Source organism: Typha angustifolia, chromosome 7 (genome assembly GCF_048772165.1).
Source record: "Typha angustifolia cultivar Huaian chromosome 7, ASM4877216v1, whole genome shotgun sequence".
In the NCBI taxonomy this organism is placed as follows: domain Eukaryota; kingdom Viridiplantae; phylum Streptophyta; class Magnoliopsida; order Poales; family Typhaceae; genus Typha; species Typha angustifolia.
In genome coordinates this window covers 3030489-3055616 of record NC_133245.1, presented here as the reverse complement: position 1 = coordinate 3055616, position 25128 = coordinate 3030489, and the positions used below count along the sequence as shown (strand labels likewise).

The 25128-nt window shown below is 36.7% G+C and overlaps 3 protein-coding genes across 5 annotated transcripts; all 3 read right to left on the bottom strand.

Moving 5' to 3' along the window:
• Window positions 1-1560: 1560 nt before the first annotated feature.
• LOC140763775 (small ribosomal subunit protein uS13z/uS13y/uS13x-like) lies at window positions 1561-4062 on the bottom strand. Its single transcript, XM_073102123.1, has 4 exons — window positions 3915-4062; window positions 3664-3824; window positions 3380-3568; window positions 1561-1864 (listed from the first exon to the last, which is right to left on the bottom strand). The coding sequence occupies exons 1-4, from the start codon at window positions 3915-3917 to the stop codon at window positions 1759-1761; spliced, it is 459 nt and encodes a 152-aa protein (XP_072958224.1). The 5' UTR covers window positions 3918-4062; the 3' UTR covers window positions 1561-1758.
• A 1546-nt stretch (window positions 4063-5608) lies between these two features.
• LOC140762900 (cysteine synthase) lies at window positions 5609-9698 on the bottom strand. 2 transcript variants are annotated; one of them, XM_073100879.1, is made up of 11 exons: window positions 9590-9693; window positions 9445-9483; window positions 9238-9347; window positions 9102-9159; window positions 8486-8749; window positions 8267-8404; window positions 8066-8117; window positions 7123-7202; window positions 6899-6958; window positions 6632-6712; window positions 5609-5936 (listed from the first exon to the last, which is right to left on the bottom strand). In XM_073100879.1, the coding sequence occupies exons 2-11, from the start codon at window positions 9469-9471 to the stop codon at window positions 5844-5846; spliced, it is 963 nt and encodes a 320-aa protein (XP_072956980.1). In that variant the 5' UTR covers window positions 9472-9483; window positions 9590-9693; the 3' UTR covers window positions 5609-5843. The 2 variants fall into 2 exon arrangements, 1 of the variants encoding a protein (XP_072956980.1); XR_012104769.1 differs by lacking the exons at window positions 5609-5936; window positions 6632-6712; window positions 6899-6958 and having other exon boundaries at window positions 7161-7202; window positions 8066-8158; window positions 9590-9698.
• A 1980-nt stretch (window positions 9699-11678) lies between these two features.
• LOC140763944 (uncharacterized) lies at window positions 11679-24767 on the bottom strand. Of its 2 annotated transcripts, XM_073102334.1 has the most exons (10): window positions 24610-24767; window positions 22190-24519; window positions 21910-22042; window positions 21711-21799; window positions 20283-20521; window positions 16544-16630; window positions 15935-16034; window positions 13162-14866; window positions 12703-12819; window positions 11679-11784 (listed from the first exon to the last, which is right to left on the bottom strand). In XM_073102334.1, exons 2-8 carry the CDS (start codon window positions 24452-24454, stop codon window positions 13526-13528), a joined length of 4254 nt encoding a protein of 1417 aa, XP_072958435.1. In that variant the 5' UTR covers window positions 24455-24519; window positions 24610-24767; the 3' UTR covers window positions 11679-11784; window positions 12703-12819; window positions 13162-13525. The 2 variants fall into 2 exon arrangements, with proteins under 2 accessions (XP_072958435.1, XP_072958434.1); XM_073102333.1 differs by lacking the exon at window positions 12703-12819.
• Between the last annotated feature and the right edge of the window lie 361 nt (window positions 24768-25128).

Below are 25128 nucleotides of genomic sequence, written 5' to 3'. Positions count from 1 at the left end.
TATATATATATAAATTTTAAAGCAAAAGGAATATAAAATAAAAATAAAAAGCAGACTTAAAATAGTAAAAAAACTCTCCTAATTATTAGGATTTGGTTCATTAAGCCACATGTCTAGCGTGGTGGCATCTACATCTCCGGTGATGGCGATTGACTCTGAGCTTTAATTTATTATCCAACTAGAAATAAGAACAGATGACGGACCTTATTCCATCTCCACACAAAAAAAAGAAGTCAAAAGCTGTAAACAAGCAACAACATTAAGAGTATAAAGTGAATGCCAAATTATTTTCTTATTGCAAGAAAAAGAGAATAAAATCGAACAAAATGTGAAGATTTATTGAGATAATCTACGATTATGAGTAGATTATCCAACACCAGAAAAGGAGCAGTTGAAGGTAACGGGAGAATTAAGCGTGCTGCCATAAATGAGCAAATAATAGTGGGGGGGTCCCACAGAGTTCAACACACGTCACTTCTTTGTTAGCAAATAGGTCAATAGGTAGGTGCCAGCTCCACAAGATGATATTAATATAGGATAAGAGGTGGTTGGCTTGCAAATCTCCACGTCTAGTTGTTTAGCCCAACTACAAGAAGATTAGCACAAGTAGATCTTTCTTATATGGATCATTAACAAATTTTTTCATATCAATTGGGTTTTTTTTTTTTTTTTTAATTCAAAGCTCATGTATATATATTCGATTGAATATTTGTAAATATTCCAAAAAATAGTTGTTAAAGTTAATAAATACACCAAAAAAAACTTAAAATATGCATTTACATTTTTAAGTTATTTCTTATACTAGAGTATCAGAAGGTAATAAATACTAGATTAACTTAAGAAAAAATGATTTTATGTTAATCTAAGTTTAATTTATCAGTGGTTAGTTAGATTTAACTGATGGAAAGATATCTTTGAAATAGTTTAGTAATTTCAATGACAATTATGATCTTTTAGAAAATCGGAGTAGATATTATAATATTCCTAAAGTTTTTATTGACAATTAAGTGAAAATCCCTTCTTAAAGTTTTCACTCAGAAAAAAGAATTCCCTTCAAATATTCTTTGCAATCAGGCTTGGACTCGGGAAAATAGTGAGCTATTTTTTACAACCTATATTTTCCTACCGATGTGACTGGAAAATTAGGAATTGCAATGTTTACGAAGAAATTTGGACTACCTTGTTATCTTAATAACAAAAATAAGATGTTTAATTTCCAAATGGTGAGATCTCCAATAGATAATACATCTATGCTGTCACACTTAACCTGAAAAGGAGGCTTAAGCATCCAAAATATGTTCACGAATTTGATAGAGAAGAGAAGCATATATAAACAATGGCGTAAACTTGTAACCAGAATAGCTATTTCCAGCAATCTAGTATGAAAGATAAATTAGATGGATGTCACCCTCGTGATTCATTAAGGATACACTACACACCATAAAATGACTTCTTCTCTGCGGTTAGTTAATTTCCTTGTTGTGACAAACGGTAATCCTGCTAAATTTTACACTAAAATTTCAAAGCTTTTCAAATCACCAGAGGAAAACACAAAGCACGAATACTAAAAGTACCATCAACTATCAAAATTGTGACATTAAAGCAAGGATTATCGACTACAAATGTCGAATAGCAGAGAAACACAAGTCTTAATTAGACATCAAAGTTCAAACAAAATACCATGCAACATGACCTAAATATAGAGTGAAAACACTGCAATAGAGTTGAAAACGCTGCAATAGAGTGAAATCGCTGCATTCATCGCTTCTTGGAGACACCAACAGTCTTGCCCCTCCTGCCAGTAGTCTTTGTGTGCTGACCACGAACACGAAGACCCCAATAATGTCTCAGACCACGATGGTTTCTGCAGCAGAAAATTTGATAGTATGTAAGACGTTCACAAGCAGTCAAATGACTTCATTATCTGACCAAAAAAGAACCAAGCCAAAGACAAAACGAAAATCTTCTAACAAGTAGCTTACTTGACAATGACTAAAATATGTAAAATCAAGGGAGAATGGGTAATGTTGCCAAATATTTGCTTCGGTGACTCCAAATATCCAATACATCTCAGAAAAATAAAGATCAAACTAGTTCATTAATTGGAGGAGGTCACTTAATGTGAAAATAAAGTTTGCAAGAGGTCATGGCTAGTATTAAACAGCCTAACTGAAAATGAGAGTAAGTTGCATATTGCGCTCCATATAGGCGGAAGCGGACACATTTTTCTTTATAATTCATCAGCTAAAGAAAAGAAGATAACACAAGAAGGTGCATCTCACTTACCAACCTTGGGAGTAGTTAATCTAGCTCACCACAAGAACATAGTTCTATTAAAATCTATTGCCACACCCAAAAAGAATTAAATGAAGCAGCAAACCACAAAACACAGCATGACTTGGATATTGGCAATAGGTTGACCATCAATCTGACAACCAAATATAGAAGTACCACGAAAGAACATAACATAACCGAGACCACATCCCCAAACAGCATAATAACTATCCATAACAAGCCACGAATATCATAGAAAGACTACCCCCTAAGACAAATCACATTATCACCAAGCCTGAATTATCATTAGCACCTAACTAGGTACTCCATAACAGACCTTGTCAACAAGATCATGGAAATAAAACATTCAGACACTCGTCCAATGTGCAAATAATATGTCTTGCTGACATGACTAAATCTAGTTAATAAAGCAAAGCAAAGCAAAATAGAAATAACTTAATAAAGGGAGTTTAACCAAAGAAGTTTGAGATTTATCAATGCAAGAAACTGCTATGACTACATTTCAATCGATGAAATTGTACAAATATAATCTACAAACGTTGCTTATATCTGTTAAAGATGCATTAGTCTTAAGGAAGATCACTTGTATACCCGTTCAGATATTGTCACTAACTCTTTGCATCACTTAATGGCTTCTGGAGATCAAAGAGACAGGAAGCTCACCAAGTAAGATTTCCACCGTGATTTTATGGTGCAACCAATCCAGAATAAACTGGAGTTCTATATTTGAAGCGGCATATGTAAAACGAAAAACTACTCTAATCCATTCATAACATATCCAAAACTAAGTCGAGTACAATAATAAATGATAAAGTTTCCCCAAAAGTAAGCTGGCTTACAGCCTCTTAACCTCTAAATCTGTACAGAAGAACACGCCATGTAAGTTAATCTTATAACAGATGTAAGCACACATTCACAACTCTTTTCTGCCAAATTGACAAATCTATATACTTCCTGACTAAAAGTTGTTTAAATAACTTAAAAGATATGTAGAAGCACATATAATGCACAATCCAAGAATAAAAAAAAAAAAAGCTACGAAGACAAAGAAGGCAAATGACTTCGAGTACTAGAAATCACTGACCTAATCTTCTTCAGCCGCTCCAAATCATCTCTGAGCTTCATGTCTAAAGCATTAGAAACAACCTGAGAATACCGACCATCCTTGTAATCCTTCTTTCTGTTCAGGAACCAATCCGGGATCTTAAACTGGCGAGGATTTGCAACAATCGTCATGAGGTTCTCAATCTCCGCCGCCGAAAGCTCACCGGCCCTACAAGAACCACCAACCAAATACAACCCTAACTAAAGTTTCGACCAAAAGTTACAAACTTCACCGTTTCTTTGAATCGACAGCAAAACCCTAACCTTTTGTTCATGTCGACGTCGGCCTTCTTACACACGATGTTGGCGAATCGTCGGCCGATACCCTTGATGGAGGTGAGGGCGAACATGATATTTTGCTTTCCATCGACGTTGGTGTTTAGAACACGAAGGATGTGCTGGAAATCCTCGTTGGCGACCAGGGACTGGTGCCATATGCGAATCGATCAGAAGAAAAAAGAAGAACACGAAGGAATCAAGCGCATAGAATACCAGATCGGAGAGGAAGAGCTCACCATTGTTGCAGATCGAAAGCTACGATTTCACTTCTCTCGATTCTGATCTCGGTAGCGAGGGCGGCGTAGAGCAAACGAAGAGGAGAAGGGTTTTATATAGGAAGCAAAGAGAGGAAAAAAGAGAACAAGAAAACCCTAAAGAAGGTGATCCGACGGCTGGAATGGCTTACTGGAATATATATTGAACTAGAATCCACAATATACTAATGGCCCATAAAAAAGGCCCACTTTTGAACGTCTTTGTCCTATATATTATACTATTCGGCCTACAATATATTTGATGGCCCAATAATAAGGCCCAATTTCAAATATTTTATTCTTATATATATAAACTTTCTAATACATCTAAAAATATATTGATATAATTTCAGATATAATAATATGACAAAAGCATACATCTGTTTAATATATTTATTATTTGAAATTTAATAAGTATAATTTTAGATGCATTGGAAAGCTTATTTAATCATCTACAACCTTATATAATCATATATAAGTATTTTTAAATTTAACGTTCAGATTGATCGTATATACGATGAAAAAAATAACGATTGTATCTTAGTCTAAATTGTAAGAGGTAAAATGATACAAAATAAAATTATAGAAAAATAAAGTGATATAAATAAAATTATAGAGAAATAAAGTGACATAAATAAAATTATAGAGGAGTAAAATATAACTTCCCCGTATATAAAATTAAAGATCTATAAATCAAAATTATCTAAGAATATGAATGGGCGTGGAAAGAAAAACACACACAAACATACAAAATATGGATAGATCTGTATTAGTTCACTTAGTGCATCATGTAATTCGTTATGTACCTTTTTAAGTTGGAAGAAAAAAATATATATATATATAGGGCAACCCGAAAAAAACCATTCAAAGCTTTTACAAACCAGAATGTTGGTGAATATTAAACATGTGAAAATTTTGGATGCCACTAAAAAAATGTTGAGATGGATTGATGAATTATAGAAGAAAATTGGATAAAGTTATTTGATGCAAAAGACTCCGGATATTCCCAGCTAGGTTTGAAAACGGGTCGGATTAACTTCGATCCGATCCGATTTGGATAGAAAATTTCTATCCGATTCGGATACGGATGGAGTTTTTGAAAAAAATTCGGATACGCGAATATATTTTTTGGATTCGAATACGGATATCGGATATCCGTTTACCCACATATTATGTTAAATAATTTATAGTTTTTAGTTTGCTTATTTAAATAGTAAATATTAATATTATTACTAATAATACATTATATATTATTTATAGAGATTAATTCATCTAATTTTACATATTTGATATATAAAAAATTTATTTGTTGTAAAACTCTTAATATTTTTGTTAATTATATCTAAATAAAATATTATAATTCTTTTAAATTCAATCAATATCCGTTTAGGATCCGATCTTCTATTCAAAAATTATCCGTTTAATTAGAATATGATTTTAAATTTTACTATCCGTCCAATATCCGTATCTAAATCCTTATCCGAACTAAAAATATGATTCTTGATATGAGTTTAGCACTATCAGTTTCATATCTGATCCGTTTTCACTCCTGTTTCCAGCAGAGATCACAAAGTGAGCTCTCAGATCCAACCTGCAAACTATCCGGTTGATATTCTTATCTTAGAAAGACAAGTAATAAACTCAACCTTAACAAGAAAACCAAACCCACTAGGAGAACAGTAGCACAAAGGCCACATTTCTATTGCGAGTATAACACATTGAACAAACAAAAGGTTACTAGCCAAATAAAACAGCAGAAAACTTCAAAATTTATTCTCCAGTTCCAACGTATCCAAGAGTAGTCAAATCAAACAGTTATGCGTTCATCACCAAACAGAGAGAGGATTTTGAATCACACAGAAGAAAGTCATCACAATGGAATATATGGATTGCCACAACCAGGATTCACTCTCAGGGCTCAAAAACCATGCTCTCAGCTTCTCTCCTGATTGACTGGAAAAGCACTGAGGAAAGATAGCGCTCACCAAAGCTTGGGAATACAACCTGCATCCACAGAGAATTTGCTCAGAAGCTGGATTTAGATGAAAGAAAGATGAAAAGAAGCCTAGTATCAGGCGCCAAGCCATTGGACTCCAAATATCTCCTAACAAATGAGTAGACTGTAATAATACTTCTCACAGCACTCGCTAGCAGCATTTTTTTTAAAATCTCAAATAAGCAGTATCTCCACAATATATTATCACTTCCACATACTTCTTCCTACTAGGAGGTGAATATGTTCATAAAAGAATGTGATGATTGTTATAACTATTAACTAGTGTGCCAAAATTGTAGAACCTTAACCATTTTATTATATCTACTCTTGGCTACAAAAATATAAAAAAGGAGAAAAAAGTCACTACTTTCACCATTTGTATTAGGCATGCAAAGACCAAAATATGTTCTCTGGTCCATATAAAAACTTTTTGGATCGACTTTTAGCCACAGAAAAAAAAAAGTCAAATTTTAGTTCCTAAATTCTTGAATGATCAATTTCACTATTGAAATGTCAGAAATTTAGAAAAGGCTGACCAACAAAGAAACCTTGAATATCATGGCCTAGTAGCCAATGAGGGGCAGCCTAGAAAAACTGCATTCGAGTAACTAAAAGATATGTTAACAAATTTTCCTATTCCTGGAATTGTGGAAGAGAAAGGGGAAGATGGAAAGGAAATGGTAGAGAAAGAATAAGTACTTACAACTATCAATTTCCCTTTATTTTCTGGTCTATGTGCAATACGAATAGCAGCAGCTGCTGCAGCTCCAGATGATATTCCGACCTGCAAGGTGCAACATCAGCAGCGGGGAGACAAAAAGAAAATGATAAAAAGAAAAAAGAGCCTGATAAACACACATATGTGAAGGAACTTCTGCTGAGCCTAGACAGCAGAAAGACTCCAGGGAAGTCCATGCCACGTAATACCGAAAAAAATAAATTTAAAATCTCAACTGATAGATGAACTCACCAGCAAACCTTCTTTTATAGCAAGGGTTTTTGCAGTCTCAATAGCTTCATCACTTGAAATCTGACCAATATCACCACACAAAAGAAAAGAGTGATGCACAAGAATAATTTTGGGAAACAACAAGCACTTGGAAGATGAGATCATCAATGCAGTCAACACGTGAATGTTGGCCATATAGCGATCTGATTATTAATTTATTATTATAAAACACAAAAATATCTTACTTGGATAACTTCATCAATGAGATCAACATTCAAAACACCAGGAATAAAACCAGCTCCTATTCCCTGGATCTTATGAGGACCTGCCATAGTTAAATAGAAGAAGTTTTTTAGTTCTACTGTCATTGAGAATTTACCATGGTAAACCAAAGAAAAAGAAGAAAGCACCTAATGAGAAATTTTCCTTATAGATGATGCAACAATATGATCATCTTGAATTTAATCTTCGTACAGAATTGTACAAGCTAGAAATGTGTAAAACAAAAGACATAAATTTGACTTTGCTTTCATGCAGGAAACAAATGGAGTTTGAATAGAGAACACATCATATCAATATATTTGTGCTAGAAATGCAATGGCAAACGTATATTTGTAAATGTATAAATGACAAGACAAAGTGAATAGTAGCTCCTTATTGTTTTAATGATCATAAAGGACGTAGCCAGAAGCATATAGTGCCAGAATGTTCAAGACAATTACGTGCTAACAGCCTAACAGCATATGAGCACAAACCAAAACACGATCACAAGCCTATTCTTGTTATTCAAGGCTGGCTATGGATGATTCTAATAAACTTACAGTATTGTCAATTGATCATTCTATGTCATTTGCTATAAGCCATTCATAAGAAATTTATATATTACTAGAGAGAAGAATGTAAATGGACTTTCCGATTACCAAATTACCTCATTAAAATCATTTTAGGTTCCCTATAACTGTACCTCTAAAGTATGAACTTTTAGCAAGAAAAATTTCCATTTTTCAAGAAAATTGCAAGCTATGCATCATATGCACGATGGATTTGGATCCTCATAAAAAATTGAAGCAAAATAACAACAGATGAGAAGAGAAGTTCATGCCTACACAATTAGATATTTGCTTTAGACACTAAAATCAACATTTTTCGGGTAACAAAAGATACAGGGGAGGGACAAAGATAACCTACCAGGCTTTCCTCCGGACAAAACAGCACTTTCTACTGGCTCCACGCCATATAGCTAGGAAGATGAGGACAACCGCATTCTAATAGTTAGTTCATCTAATCATGGAAACCGCATCATTATTTAAATCGAGATATCAAGAATACTAATGCAGAAGCAAGAGAAAAAGAAGAGGTGATCTAGCAAATCCAAAAACTAAAATTTACCTTGACCCCAGGGTTTTGCTCCTTGAGATATTGTCCTGCACCAGAAATGGTCCCCCCAGTTCCAATACCAGAGACAAGGGCATCAACTTTGCCCTCAGTTCCTTTCCAAATCTCAGGCCCCGTTGTCTCATAATGTATCTACATTAAAGTTTTATACTTTAAGCACTGGTCTCTACTTAGACGGAAAGAGAATTCTAAAAATCATTATCCGGACTATACCTTGGGGTTAGCAGGATTTTCAAACTGTTGAAGTATATATGAGTTGGGTGTCTTTGCAGCCAACTCTTCTGCCTTTTGGACTGCTCCTTTCATGCCCAAAGTTGGATCAGTTAAGATTAATTCAGAACCAAAAGCTTTAAGTATGATTCTTCTCTCAAGACTCATGGAGGCTGGCATAGTAAGCATGAGCCGGTAACCCTTTGCAGCCGCCATGAAGGCAAGACCTATGCCAGTGTTGCCACTCGTAGGCTCAATCAGCACACTCTATAAACGACACCAGTTACATCAGCCAAATATTCCATCGAATCTTGCTGATTAAAATTCACTTTGAAACTGAAAAGCTTAGAGGAGTTCTTCCGAGCATATATAAACCGCTTAAAACCAATTTATGAAATTGTCAAACTTCCTTGTTTAAGAAAGGGTCAATAAGGCCACAACTAATTAATTAGATATTATGTCTCAAGTTTCAATTCTATTGCAAAATAATATCTACTGAGTCTCATTGGTGGGAGTAGACCAATGAGAATTGAAAGAAAAAAATCATCTTAAATTCGTGACATTTTCCAAAATATTTGGTTTTCCAACTATAGATCGACGAAAGCACGAGATTGCTGACCTTCCCTGGTGCGATGAGTCCCTTCTCTTCTGCGTCAGTGATCATACTATATCCAATCCTGTCCATTTGAAATCCATTTTAAGCAACACGAACTCCTCCAAATATGAAATCAAACGGTAGAAAAGAAAACAAATACCTATCCTTGACGCTGGAGCAGGGCTCCATCATCTCCAGTTTAGCCGCGACCCGGGCCGCGCATCCAGTGGTAACATTGTTGAGGTACACCAATGGAGTTTTACCAATCAACTACGCATAAAAAATCGAAGCTACTAAAAAAGACGCGAACAAGAACACGAAGAAGAATAAAATATATATCTATATATATTAGCGATTCGATTCTCACTTCCGTGACATCCTTGGCGATCACCATTTCTCCAAATATCTGCGCCAGAAATCAGCACAAAAAATCCAATAAAATTCGTTCAAAAATCTCCGATTAAAGATTAAGAAAAGTACGATCATGCTGGAAATTAATGCGGAAAAATTACCAGAAATTTTCACCACCCAGTGCTGTCGCCAGAGGAAAACGTAAGGGCGTAGGGCTCGAATTCTATAGCCGCTTTGGGCTTTTGGTAGAGTCCCGAAGCCAATTTATAGTACGGATACCGTTGCACAACGACGAACATAATATTCACAAACTTAGCTATCGAGCCTAAAACAGCAATCAGCCAATTTGGACGACGTGCTGCTCGCGGTGCTTCGAACCTGGACGCTTTTCTGCTCCACCTGGCGGTCAATGCTTAAAATAGAAAATAATAAACAAGTAGATAAGTATTTATTCCACTTGGCAAGTTCACGGAAACGGGCGCAGAGGTGATATACGACCCGTTAACCCGTTAAGGTGTCTAATCCGGACAGAATTAGTGCCATATACACGACAGGGACCTAGAATTAATGTGGACTTTTTCGGCTAAATTATATATTCCTCTTTTTAAAATATTCAGTCTAGTCAACGAAGTATATAGTTAACGTCCTTTAATGCGTTACGTAATTAAATATACCTTTTTATTAATAAAATCAACTCGTAGACTAATTATAGGCCAGACAAAAATGAGTTAATATCACTAAAAATTTCTTCCGAATATTATTTTTTTCTATATAAAAAATCTGATTTAATTTCTAAAACAGCTCCATATAGCATATAATATTATATTCTTACTTGGTCCTCTTAATAATAAATCCTAGTAAGTGGGCAATCCACATATTTTTATTGTTTAAATGAGATAAAAGGAGAATATCTAGAAATAATAAACGTCTACATACAGTGCATCCATAGATAACTCTTTTCTCCTGATAAGATCATGAATGCTATTTATTCTAATTAGTTGATTGATAAGACCAACAGCTGAATGGATCCACAGTTATCTAAAACTTGATCAGGAGTATGCATGGCACGATTAAGCCTTCTATTGTTGAACGTGTGCCAGCTTTAAAAGGACACATAAAAAAAGAGTAAATTATATTTTATACTCCTGGTTTGATCCAATATTTAACTTATACTGTACTTTAAATTTAAGCACTCAATCCCCTGTTATCTTATATTCTCTTTATCCAAAAGCACAAATGTCTAAACTATCTCTATCATAATTAGCGCCAATATTTCCACCGTTAACAAATTATTAAATGGCTAAATTATCCCTATTAATTCGGTGTTTTTTTTTTGTTATCGAACAATTAGTTAAAATTGGGCCAAACAATATAGAGGGTAAACTGTATTTACCCAAGAAATATATTTATATTGCAGTCTCATCTAGCATGTTCACTTCCAATGCTCTCAACCAAGGAATAGTTCCAAAATTATTTAAAGTTGAACTGCACGCACTAAAGTTAGATTCCAAGAAGCAGCTGTGCTGTGGTTCACAACCTTCTCTAATTTTAGTCATTGATGGTATTAATGTTTCAGATGATCTAGTTCTAACACAATCACTCATCTCCTACAATATGTGAAGGGAAAAAATTGTTGTCTTACCTTAGTAGTACATGTACAATAAGGTGACCCGTAGATATCGATGACATTTTAATGTTACAGATCAACAACATTGTTTTAAACCGACAAATTGGCCAGACACAAAAGGAGCTACAAGAATTTCATCAGAATATATCAAGCAGTTTGTCCTGACTTAAATGGAACTTGGAAAAAGATTACTCAACTCAATATATATGAATAGAGTTGGACAAAATCGATTGCTTGCATAAGCAACAGAAAAAAATAAAACCGAGAAGTTTGTTTTGGATATGTACATGAAAGGAATGACTTCCATAACAGCAGGTCAGAGGATTCCATTCCAGACTAGGATAGTCACAGCCAGGACAGATAAGGCTGTATCACTTGAACAAGCTTGCAGTTATTGGAGTAGTGAGCTCAACACCTACCTTCCAAGTGTTTTTGGCATACTCCAAAATCCAAATAACAAGAGGTTGTGGTCCAGTCAATCTTGCAAAATGCAAGATGAACACAACCAAACTTCAGACCGAACATGGAATTCCAATTTCCCTACTCGTTGAAAAAAACTTCCAACCGGAGATTTGTTCACCAATCGGAAAGAGAAGCATTATCATCTGAAATGCGGAAGAGGATAACATGGAAAAAAAAGAAAGCAGTCCAGCAATCTCTAGAAATCATCCAAAACTGATCTGTTGAATTATCTTCCATTGTACAAATTCTTCACCATAAAAGGAAGTTCTACAATAGACCACAAAGTACGAGCTAAGTGTTAGAACAAGCAGGTAGGCAGAAAAGCAGATAAATGAAATTGTGGTGTAATATAACCACCATCATAACATATCCACGAGTTTTTTTGTGTGTATATCTATCAGCACTAGAAAGATTGAAAACATTATATGTGATTCCTTATTTTAAAATAATAATAAATCCACAAGTTAATTTTCTATCTTATTCTGCAGAAGTTTCTCAACAAAAAAGAGAGTAATATTTCTGGCTTTCTGTTACATATTTGCCCAAGGGGATCTGATTTTATATAAGTAATGACTAATGAATATACCAAGCATGTGGATCTGCAATACATTTACATGAACACTGTATAAGATGTCAAGATCTTGCGAGAGGTGTTATAAATGCTATTAAAAAGACTACCACATTATACAGACTAGAGGGTCAAGCTAACTTTAAGCAGACGGTAGAGCTTAAATATGAAAAGGTTTTCCACCTCTCCATAAAGTTTCAGATGATAGATATTCTTTAAGATCTTTCTGATCTTATTGGGGAATGTTTTCTCATATTAATCTACTATAACCTAATGTCTGCACACCTAATTGAAACTGAAAGTAACTTCCCGCATTAAACCTAGGCCTGAATAATAGAAGTCTAGAAGGGCCGTTTGGGGCTGCCACACAACAATGGATCATAGGCCATCTAGATGGCTGAATGGACATCAGGAGTTTGCATTCCAAAAACATTATGCTATGTAGGAAACCGTGTTATTATTGCACTCAGCCATCGGACTTTATACTAATAATCAAACTAAAGACAAACATGAATTCTAAACATGTAAATATAGCACAAATAACAAAAGAACACCCAAACAAGAATGTCATTCTGAAGAGGATTTGATATACTGGGTCCAATTTAGGAAAATGTTACCTTGCAGTTTCTTCTTAAATATTTCTTCTTCCATGAGGAAGAATACCGGGTTATTGAATCCCAAATGTTCTTCTTGAATATTTGCCATGCTATCTCTCAAGAAAAATGCCATATATTCTGCGGGAAATTCAAGGCACCACATGCCTTATATCATACAAATGAGAGATGCATATTTAGAGGTAAAAAATGATGCATTCCTCAAGGTGAAACGGTTTACTTATAAATTAAATGATCTCCAGGTCCACTGAAGGAAAAGCTTAGTCTTAATAGGAGATGAAAATTATTAAACATATCTTGGTTTTAATAACAGAATGCATGCAGTTAACAGAGATTCATGCAGGTTTCAATAAATGCATGCTAATGAAAATTGCAGCTAAAAAGATGTACATTATATGTAGCATTGTACTTGATATCAATGAAATAGAGTGGCATTACTGAATAACATTAAGCTGAATTCACCTTGAAAAGCTAACCGAAATATCAACCAGCATGTGTAGCTTCACCGACAACTCCTTAGATGAACTTATATACCATGGCTGTTTAGAATGATTAACTAAAAGAACCATGGTGTGAAATAGGCAAGAAGTCTGCTTAGATCCAAAAACTATCTAAGAATGTCATATTGCACAAACTTCTCACTTCATCAGCAACAAATCTGCAGATGCAACTATACATGAGGTATAAATCTTCAACAGAAGTGCTACAAAATACCCAGACCAGAAGGATCATTATTAGATTCACAGCTCTAATCTATCTTAATCACCACCTCTGTGGCAAAGTGAAGTAGAAGCACAAGCATGTTTTCCAGAAGCTGAGTTATCTTTTAACCTTTTAGGCAATTAGTGTCATCTGCAGTTCCACTACAAGCAAGAGGCGGTTCAATTTCCATAGCAAGCCTACTTGACATCATTGAGTCCGGCTTATGACCAGCTGGAGTAACAGGAGCAACAAATGTCACAGCACAAGATGCACTGGAGCAATGGGATTGACCTGCTATCTTGCAAATAGTGGCATTGAATGTCAGGTCGTTCGACTCAACAGCAGCAGCCTCAATTCCAGAAATATTATCAGAGTTCTGATCCTGTGATGAAATTTCAACCATAACAGAAAAACTCTGTTCCGATGAATTTGCACCAACTTTTGATTTATCAGAAGTTTTCAATATGCCCCCACCATTGGAAGAAACCATAGACTCAGAAAGAGTAGATGAATACAAGCCATTCACTGAGTCCACCACATCAAGAGCATCATCTGTCTTCTGAATGGATTCATAATTCTGCTGAATGGATCTCTCCTCAGAAACTTGAAGGCTCGAAGGAATGCAATCAGGTTCATCAGAAACACAAGTTATATTACCTCCACCAGAAGCTTGATTCTCTCTTCCAGCAGTATGCAGTGCAGAAATTTGGCCATCTATGCAGAGTTCATGTTTAATATCAGAAATCTCAGTTTTCACCTCATGGATGTCAGACTTTAAATCCTGACTAATCTGAATACCAGAGACAACAGAAACCACAGAAGATTCATTTCTCCCAGGACTAACGGACCCATCAGAAACTCCAGAGCAACAGTAGCGAACAACACGATTCTGTTCGGGCTGGCCTTTGATGTCAAGATTTCTATCAGAAACATGTTCTAATGACATGTTAGCATCATCTGGATTTGATATAATACTACTGTTTCCCACGTTCACTTCACAATTATCATCAACATGAGATTTAAGTTCCCCTACAGATTTGTCATGGTAAACTGCCGTCGGAGTAAGTAAGTCTACATCACCAGCTGGCTTCAAAGAATTGTCATCCGGAGATTGAACTTCAAATCTTTCAGGAGGATCAGAAGATACCTTAGAAGTAGAGTCCAATGAGGCATGACTGTTAGGGTCAACTGGTAAAGAGGATCTCTTTTCTTCCTTGAGAATTCGAATATCATGCAGTATATCATTGTCAACCCTGTCAGCAGCTTTATGTCCTTCAGTTGAATTCTTTCCTAGCAATGGCTTCTGAAGTAGACCAGTATCAGGGAAAACCAGCAAATTAATAGACCGAATTTCTAGTTCCTGCGAAGATTTAAGAGGTTTAAAGCCGAAAACTGTAGTCCATGTGTCCTTCAGCTCAGATATAGCAGGTATGATCAATTTTTCAACATTGAGAGAGCAGAGAGCCTGAAAGAAGATGAGCAAGAGAAACTAAAATATTGGAATAGATAAAAGTCCAAGAAAAACGGTAAGTATCACTATCCGGAAATCAAATCAATGCCAGAATGTGGGAGAAGATTGACAAGTAGTAAAAGTCAGCTGCAGGAATCTCGTCAAGCTAAACTACATTGGGATCCACCATAATCTCAGATGAATTCAATAGGTTTAAATAGGACCAGAACTAAAAAGTAGCAAGCAAGCTAAGCATTTTGATTACAACTACATCTAATATAAATAATATATGTGTATGTACTATGTACACTCAGATGCAGCTTATTGTAATTGCAATAATGGTAACACACAAGGGATTCTATGATCAGCACTATTTGTCATATCTTTCAATGAAAATGCTTACCTTTCACACATACAATAGGTAAAGACAAAACCAAATGCCAAGAATTTTATCAACTGCATGTTCTCAAAGTGCATAATACACAAATTCTGAAAGTTTATCATAAGCGTTGTTGACAAGTTATTATTACCATAGCTCTGGTTCCAATGTGTGACAAGATTAAGCGATTAGAATATCATAAGATTCTCAAGGAGCAGGCATAAGGCATAGCATAAAAAATTATGCAACAACATTGAGCCACAACCCTTATTCTTGTTGAGCAATCAAGAAACCGATATAGATCACCTTCCTAATATACAGGTAGCTAAAATAATTATAAAAGAATCTGAAATTCAAAGTAAATAGAGTTGTTCTTAGTTGATTAGTAGTTTCTGCTTTGCACCGCGTTCCACATCATAGACAGCTTGACATTTAATTCTGTGCACATTAACGATCCCTCATGAGTATCTAGGAATTCTAGTAGAGCTTTGACTCACAGTGTCAGATAAATAAGTATTCAAAATGGCCATCTAAGGCAACACACAGCAATATAGAAACCTAAAGCTGACAATTCTATGTGATCATCATATTGACAATACATCATTATAACAGAGGGATAATGATCTAATATATTGAAAAAAGCAAAAAATAGATGTTCTAGCAAATAAGCAAGTATTGCAAAATAGAAGTCAAAAGCAAATTACCGATTCGATTCCATTCAGAAGTCGACGACACATTCCTTGACGCCTATACATATGTCTTGTGCCAATAAAAGGCATCTCTGCTAACCTGGTTCCACGAATTCTGTTTCACACAAAAGATAATGATTTTATAGCTGATTTGCTTTTAACAATAACACAACAGGAGGACAACTTTGAATGTAATTCTCTCTGATACTTAGTTAAAAATCAGATAAAAGTTTGTGACATCTAAGATCAACATTATGAGCTTCTCACATAATGACATAAATACATACTAGATTATCCCTTCAAGAAAGAGCAAATGGCCAATTCTCAACAAGAAAAGGAGCCTAATGCACAAGGCAATATGGAGAGAAAATGTACACAGATCATTTCCATAAGAATAACCTCTCAACCAAAGTCACATAAAACAGAAAAGGGTTGTCACCTATTACATCATTCATCCTGAATTCTTCATCAATATAGTGTACCAAAATATCAGGAAAAAGATGTATCAAGATATTAAGAATAATAGATAATAAATAATTCATGCTTTCAAAAGTCCAATAGCAATCATAACTTATAATAAATACTAGCCTAAATTTTCATGTATCTTGCCATAAAGATGCTTACCTGATAGATGCTGAAGAGATAATTTCATCACCTCGCTCCAAAATAAAAGTGTAGAAGCCAGTATAATTCAGCCGATTGAAGTTTGATCTAGAAAAGCAAACGAAATAATTTCAGTGCCAAAAATGCTTCACGGACAAAGGTTGAGATTTGCAAAAAGAAATACAATAGTAGTATGGTGAGCAATATCCAATGGCAATGGCAAATTGGCAACAATCAGTCAAGACTGTTGCTGAGATCAATGAGTAGCTATTCTCCAGGAAGGTTCCTTAACAATTACGTGGCTTCTTCAGAACTTGCACCACTTATTATTTTAAAATTAAGAAAAAGGAGAGAAACTCATAAAAAGCTTCTTCGCATATTGTCCTATTTTTTCATAGCTTTTCCTTGTTACCGCAAAAGAAGCTCTAGAGTTCTAGGTGACCATGTGCCAGATCCAATGAGATTTAACATATTTCAGTCTAGTTAAAAATCTTAAAATGGGCTTAGTCAGGTGAAGATGAGTTAATAATGTGAATCTAAGGTAAGTGACTTTTTCATGGAGACCCAAGTATGGAAATTGGAAAGTAAAATAAAGGTCATAAACATCTTTCACCTCCAAGTACAAAAGAAGTGGCAATAAGTTGATGCACCAACTGCAAATAGAGATGGAAAAAGAAGATAGCAGTATACTAACAGAATAAAATGGTAATAAGCCATGAAGTATAACATATTCAGTGGCTTAAAAATTGACAAAACAAACATGCTATAGAGACTAATGCAGACATACTGTAACACCCGTAAAAAAAAAAAAAAAAAAAAAAAAAAAAAAAAAAATTTGGCGCACGCACCATGCATGTGCGCTGACTCCTTCCTCCCCTTCCCCCACCTCTCGCAGTTAGTTGCGAGAGTTGGGAGAGAAGAGTGCCGGAGTGGAGTAACTCCACTCCGATGCTCTCTCCCCTCTCCTCTATTTAATCCTTTCCCCCCCTAGGGTTCTCTTCTTTTGCGGAATCTCCCCATCTTCATTGTTTCTCTACTCTCCTTTTCTCTCCCGAGCCACCGAGGTCTTCGTCGCGGGCAACGAGCCACCGGAACACCGGCAGCCAACCAAAACCCCCTCTCTTCGATCGTCAGGTTAGCTTTCAGTCCCTCTCTAGTTTAATTTGAAAATAGTTTAATTAAGCATGCGTATTTAGGATTTTATTTTTAGCTTCTCTTCACCGAGAAATTCGCCGACCGGCGACCTCGGGTCGACAACCCACCGGTTCGGGAAGCTTCCCGGTCTCTTCCCCTTGCTGTAGGTACCCAAATTGGGTACCCACGGGGCGCGTGGGAGGCGATGCCATGTCGCCTCCCACCGTCGGAATTCTTTGGCACCAGCGGCCACCACCGACGGTGGTGGCCTCGCTCATCAATTTCGGCTGACCCACCTCTTCACTTGGAAGAGTTGGGTATCCGAGGAGAGGGCTTCGAGCCCATCTTGCACAAGGTTGAGAACCCCATGGCCGCCGGCCATGGAGTCCCTCAACTCTCACCCTCCGGCCGCACTAGCCGGAGGTTCTTTCCACTACTGCGCCCAAGTCGACATAGTCGACTTGGGGAGATGTTGCTGGAGCCGGGGGGAGGGGGGGCTGCCGGTGACGAGGAACACCGACAGCAAGACCCCTCTCCTCTGTTTCTCCTTCCCTGTCGAGAGGACGAGGAGAGGGTGGGGGTTGGGTTCCCCACCGCTCTCTCTCTCTCTTTCCCTTTGGGCTGTGGCGTGGGCTGCGTTGCAGCCCAAGTCCACAGTCCCTTTTGTTTCTAAAGGTCTCGGTGGACTGGGCTCGGGAGTCCAGTCCACGTCCAGTGGGCTACAGGTGGGTCTGCAGCCCACTCTCCCTCTCTCACCCTCACTTAATTTGCTGGGCCTTGGGCTCAGCCCAACCTTTATCATTTCTCTTTAACCCTAGTCTAATTAATTTTGAGTATGTTATTTTCTTAAATTCTGATAGCTACCCAAGTTGTAATTATTATAATTTCTCAATCATGTTATTAATAAAATTAGGGATTTTGCAAAATCAAAATAATATTGAATTTATTAGTCTTCTCTATTATCTTCACATTTACAATGCGAACAACTCTAATGACCATTATTATTGTAATTAGGACAAATAATATCTCGGACCTAGAAAATCAAACTTAATATACACAACAAGACGGTTAGTTTATAAGTCCATTAACTTTATGTTTATTTTATTTATAAATTATTAGATTCAGCATTGTGCGGGAAGGATCTTGAAATTCAGGGAGAGCCGACTGATTAGGAGAATAAGACAAATTCCAGAAATACCCCAGGCGAGTAGAATTCTATAATAGTCTTTAAATTGCATGCTTATGTCATATCTTACCTGTGGTAGTTAAATGACGCTTCTTACATATGAATTTTATATGACATCTCATATTTGCATTTAATTACATGTCAGTTCTTACTTGTATTGTTTATCATTTAATGCTCAAGTATGATAGACCCTATGTTGATTATGATAACTGTTATTGTAATGATTATGTTAAATAAATAATAGAAGTCATGGCACCACGTGCACGTATCATTATTAGTCAAGTCCCAGTTAGACAGTGCCCTTTTACCTACTCAACCCGGGGTTAGGGGTAGAGTGTATGTTATATAGTATTATATTAGCGGCCTACACCTGAGGTCGGTAGCAGGTAGAGCATTCAGGTGATTACACTGCCCTAGTTGGAGACTAGACTAGTATGATATTAGAAAAAATGATTGAGAGATAGGGATTGTAGTTCTAGCGGTACCCGAGGACGCAGGGTCAGGGCGTCTATTGAGCTGTGTGCTCTTCTCAGCCGTATGTGATGATTTCGCTCTGTGTGATGATTACTAGAACGGTATTGATGGGCCTACGACTGGGGTCCTTAGTCTGATGGCCACAGACAACCGGTCATATGCAGCATCGCCAGACATGTATGGGCGATAATACCGCTAGTTGACTAGTCCCCCTCGATTTTTATGATGCTGTGTGAGATATATTATTGTGACTCGACTCCTATGTGGATTTTTCTATGTAAAATAAGCTATAATGTTGAAAGCTATTAAAAATCATCATGTACTAATCCCTGACATGTATGAGCTGCATTTTTACTTATCATGTAATATTCCTTAGATTGTTATTAGATTTTACTTGCTGGGCCCTGTGCTCACCGTCATTTTTGATGGAAATATTTCAGAGATGATTATAGAGGATGCGGATATCGAGGAGTAGAAGATTTAATTCCTTATTTTTTTTCTTGCATTTGTTATTTCCATTTATTTCAGTTGAACTTAGCCCCTGCGAGGGTATTTATGTTTTAGCAAATTAGAGAGGAACTTGTATTCCTAGAGGCTTGTTGAGGCCTGTGATATTATTAATTCAGGACTATTTTGTTGGTTTATTATGGTATTGCTTGGCTTGTTCAGATACTTGGTGAGAATATTTCACTGACCGGTCACGTGGGAATCACGTGGACATACCCACGTGAAGAACACGTGAGTTTTGGAAGTGGGTGTTTCACATACATACAGGAGTAATCTATCAACGAAAAGAGAATACGCATGGCATCTTTGGGTGAAGGTGCAGTAGTTGAATCTCAGAATTATAGTGAACTTGAGGATTTGACTAACAAAATAAGCAGTCTTAGCCTCTTTACCTACTAAATCTCCATGTCAAATGACAAACAAGTGTACTATGAAATAAGAAGCTTAACCAAAGCTTACCCGCAATTATAAACAACATTATGAATCAGGTTTATGCCACTTCTCTCATCGATAATTGGTAGAAAGCACTCATCCATCACTGCAAGAGCAACAGCAATCTTAGAGTTGCATTCAACCTTTTGAGGCAGCCCACTTAGAAATCTTGGAGAACTTCCATCAAAACGATGAATCAGACTCCATGAAAATCCTGCTTCCAAATCATTCTTGGCACCAAGAAGCTTCTGCACTCGCCTAAACACCTGCAAAATTACAATGGCTAGGTGCAACTAAGTAACCCTCATAAAGATTAACTAAATTTTCTGAAGAAAGAAAAAACTAGAGACATCTTTAAGTAAATATTTACGGAATAATTAAGTATATTACGGCTTATGGCATCTAGATGAGCCATTCTCCACTACAACATCTAATTTAGCTCCATGTCATGAAGTTCTAATGGATAGCTACTACATAGTATAAAATGGGAGTCCTGATTCAAGCTGAGAATCTAGTTTATTTCCTTCTAAGAAAAATAAATAAATTAGGTGGTCAGGGAGGTAATTCAGAGGGACCTTTCATCAGGTATAGAACCCATGTTACAATGCCATCTATGTTAATAATGAAAACAAAGTTACAAACAGCATCCTGTATGACATTATGTTGAGGCCATCACAAAAGAACAGCAAATGCAGGATAAAAAAATACTCACAAATGAACCATGTAAATGGCATAAGAAGCTATGAAAGTTGGGGTTTCCTGAGCATGACTAGCCAATTTGCATTTAGGTTGTTCACAGGAAAAAATGCCTGCAGCACCATGAGGCATGCCTCCACACTGAATAAACCCATATTTAGAAGTGCAGAACCAGCACTAATAAAGGAGGGTGAATGACCTCAAAACTCTAATACATAAGAGGATCAATAAAATCCTTATTGATTTGGAATTATAGATATTTGGCAGTCTGCATAGTTATTCACAAACCAACCAAGATTTGAAAGACCAACTTGTTAGCTCCTACCAGAGGAACCATGATCATTTCATGGCACATGGTCTGAGGAAGCATCATATTCTGCTCTGTAGAATCTGGTGGGCAGCACAAGTAACCTACTAGGCTAAAGGGAATACATAGTCTGTTACAGCAATAGAATACTAATTATTGCTAACCATAATAATGAAATAACTAATAACAAGTATGGCGGTAGTGAAGATGATGATAGATAAATTAATAGATAAGTAGCAAGCATCGAGGTAATTTAAAATTGATACTCATTATTTTACAGGAGAAATTTAGCTTGGGATAGTACTATGATTTATATTATAGTTAAGTATAAAAATGTGTTGATGATCCTTATTTTGTTTTATGAAGAACTAATCATCTGAGGAAGCATGAAAGTTATCATGACCAATGAATAGGATAAGAAAATTTCTACAAAAGAAAATAAACAGTGCTACCTTTTTGCAGCTCTGCCCACAAAATGAATTGCCTGCATTACTGGAACGGACAAGAATAGAGTCTGCCTCAGGAATACAATCTTGGTGATCTACAAAATTAGATTTGCCAAGAAAATTTCATCATTCTTTATCCATGTTTTCTAACAAATTGAAAGATATTAAAAGCATCTATAGTGAAAAAATGGGATTAAAGTCGTACATTTATCCCCACACTGTGTGCATGATAATAGTGGAGAAATAGATACACAATCTTGAGCAGAACCAGCAGGAGAAACAGTGCGACAAAATTTACACAAGCAGTTCATACAGTGCCAATCTCCAGGAGGAAGCATCTGAAAGATAATTGTAAATTATGGCAGCATAATTTCAATGCAGAAACTTACAGAATATGAAGAAAAAAAATTCCTTCAGATGATAACTTAGATTTATCCCCACAACCAAGACTGGCAAATAGTTACAATATATATATATTTAGATACCTTAATTCCCAAGCAAGCCAGATGGAAAGTTGATGGACAACCATCACAGCAGATCAAGTCACCGCCATCTCCACAGATGCCACAAGTATCATCATTTGGGTCATCATCAACATCAATTGCATAAAACCCTCTCCTCTCAGACTGATCCTGCTTGGCCCATGCATTTAGTTGGCATTGCAATAACGAAAGTCCAGCATCCACCACAAGTATATTTTGATATGGTTGGTTCTCTTTGCTACCAGCATGAAGTTCAAACTTTGACACACTAAGGATCTTACTACAGCAACTGCAGTAGATGCCTTCTCTTCTGATCCGTCCCTCCAGCTTTGCTCGTGTTCCCTTCTTATTCATGTATTTCACCTTTCCATTGACATGAAGAACTCCCAAATCTATCATCCATGAAAGTACAGTCCGCTTCCACACATAAGGAACATAATCATCCATGTCATCTTCTGCCTCTTGGTTAGCACCCCGAGCCAAAAGAGCACATCCTTTTTGCTTGTTTCTTCCAGTCTGAAGATGTCTATGAACTCTTGAATCTACACCAACTTTTTCAGTTGGACGCAATAAACAGTTTTGCTCTGTACTCCCATTGCCTCTATCAGGTTTATCTTTTGAATGTTCCTTTTTAAAGTTTCTTATGGAAGTTTCCTTCACCGTTCTGATTTTGCAATCTCCCAGTTCCTTCTTCATTTTTCTCTTGTTAACCACATTCCTCTTCAGCATGTCCAGGTCAACCTTTGATATGCCAGGAAATAGAGAGCTTGTCCCTCCAATGTCAAGATCACTCATTTTAGATGTTTTTTTAGACAAATCCTTGTCCTTGTCATCATCTATAGAATTTAATCCGTCCTGAAAAACAGCATAAGCTTTGGTGATCGACCAGTAACCTGTTCCTTCAGGTGATACATATACAGAATCTTCATAGGCCCTACCTTTCCTGGGTCTTAACTCAATCTTCCAACCGGCATCCAGAAGCATTACTTTAATCTGCTCTCGAACTTTCTGCTTAATTGTATTGCGACCTACACTCGCTTCATTCACATTGTGCTTGTCTAGCAAAGAAAGGGAGGTGCATTCTCCTCCAAACATACGGTCAATCTTGCTATCTGAAATACCCACATCCTTTGACTCTTTTTGTGGAAATGTAATTCTCGGCTCTGTAATTGTCTCATCTGATGAGCTTTTTTCAGTTTTTAGTACCCTTTTTGGCTGATGGGACCCTTTTCTCTCAGTTTTTGTCTCTTGAGATTTTATTTTCCCTGTTGAACAAGTCTTCTTCATACTTGTTTGATTTTTGCGCAATGAAACTGAAGAACTTGATATTCCACTAGATCTTCTTTCTCCATTTTGGTTAGTTAGCTTGAGTTGAATAGCATTCTTTGCTACACCAGAATTCTTTGCTCTCTCCTCATCTCCCCTAGCACTATGGATCTTTCCCAGCACATCCATCTTCTTGTTACTTGGTAGAACTTTCAAAACACCACCTTTGCCTTGCACCCTTATACCTTTCTGTAGGATGCTCCCAATCTCTCCTCTCTTGCTACCTGCTGAATTGCCTCTCTTAACCCTCAAAGACTGGAGAGTTTCATGCTTTGAATGCTCTATCCTTCTGATATCATTTTCTACGTCTTCATCATCATCATCATCATCATCATCATCATCATCATCATCATCATCATCATCTTCTTCTTCTTCTTCTTCTTCTTCTTCTTCTTCCTCTTCTGATGAATCGCTACCACTATTCAAAGCAGACTTTTTGGACTTCTCTCTCAGAACATTACTGGCATCCTTTTCTCTGCCAACACGAATTACGCGTTTGGTGCCACGAACCTGACCGTCCCTTATCTTGTTTCTCTCATTCTGATCTTTCAGAGTATCAGTTTTCAATTTCTTCCCATCTCCAGTAGAATTTGATTTAACTTTCTTCACAGGATATCCAACATCACTCGAATCTCTACTCCTCTTCTTATCCGACCCCGTAGCAATAATTCTCCTCTTATGATCTCCAGCTTCTTCCCTCCTCGTCACACCATCTGATCTCACAACTCTCCTTCCATCCACTTCGATCTTCTCCTTCCGACCCTCGCCATCTTTTCTCCTCGCACTCGTGCCTGCGTCCCCATTCCGTTCACCACCCCCGCCGACTTTTCTCCGAAGACGAACTAAAAACTCGTCCGGCTCCGAATCGCTCGTGTCCAGAATCAACCGCCTCTTCTTCTCCTTCGATTCAAGAGGCCCTTTCCCCTTCTCAACCGAAGACATCGCGATCTCCACTCACAGAACTCCAGATTGATCAAGAAACCATCCTCTATTAATCGAAAAAAAACCTAAGAGAAACATCGGATCACACTAATCAGAGGACTGGGAAGAAAAGGAACAGAAAACGAATCGAAGAAGCCAATAATTCCAACCGTTACCTCGTAGAGCGAATCCACCTTCTTACATTGATGGATCTGGGGAAAGGATTTAGATTACAACTTGGGAGACGAATTGGGACGAGTCGCAGAAGGTCTCTCTTTGGCGGAGAAGGGGGAAGGGATGCGATTGGGAGGACGACTTATAAATACTTTCTCTCTCTTATTCCCTCGCTTTCTCTCGCTATTTTTTGGGTTTATTCGTTCACTAATTTGTTTGCTTATTTATTTCATCGTATAATCCTAATCTCCTCCCGTCACCATTTCCGCTTTCCTCCAGGTTCGTCGCTAACTTACGTAGACATGAATTAGTATCCATCCAATTATATTTTTTTAACTATTAATCATACTTAAATCTCTAAACTGTTACTATTATTTATATACCTCTAAATTATTGAAATATCTCATTATGTTGTTATCATTTTTTCATCTATACCCTTACTTCTCATTAAATACTTTTGTTTATGAAGTCGGAGTGAAATATTTTGAGTATATGTTAGTAAAAATTAGAAGGTATGTAAA

Coding starts and splice junctions, on each gene's coding strand:
- LOC140763775 (XM_073102123.1), bottom strand. Junction 3,569..3,663: donor GACGTCGACATGAACAAAAG/GTTAGGGTTTTG, acceptor TGGTTCTTGTAG/GGCCGGTGAGCTTTCGGCGG. Junction 1,865..3,379: donor GAGCGGCTGAAGAAGATTAG/GTCAGTGATTTC, acceptor TTTCTGCTGCAG/AAACCATCGTGGTCTGAGAC.
- LOC140762900 (XM_073100879.1), bottom strand. CDS start 9,471: ATGGTGATCGCCAAGGATGTCACGGAA. Junction 7,203..8,065: donor TTTGTCCGGAGGAAAGCCTG/GTAGGTTATCTT, acceptor TAACTATGGCAG/GTCCTCATAAGATCCAGGGA. Junction 6,713..6,898: donor CTATAAAAGAAGGTTTGCTG/GTGAGTTCATCT, acceptor TGCACCTTGCAG/GTCGGAATATCATCTGGAGC.
- LOC140763944 (XM_073102334.1), bottom strand. CDS start 24,454: ATGTCTTCGGTTGAGAAGGGGAAAGGGCCTCTTGAATCGAAGGAGAAG. Junction 16,631..20,282: donor AATGTTGTTTATAATTGCGG/GTAAGCTTTGGT, acceptor TTGCTTTTCTAG/ATCAAACTTCAATCGGCTGA. Junction 14,867..15,934: donor TTCTGAATGGAATCGAATCG/GTAATTTGCTTT, acceptor ATCTTCTTTCAG/GCTCTCTGCTCTCTCAATGT.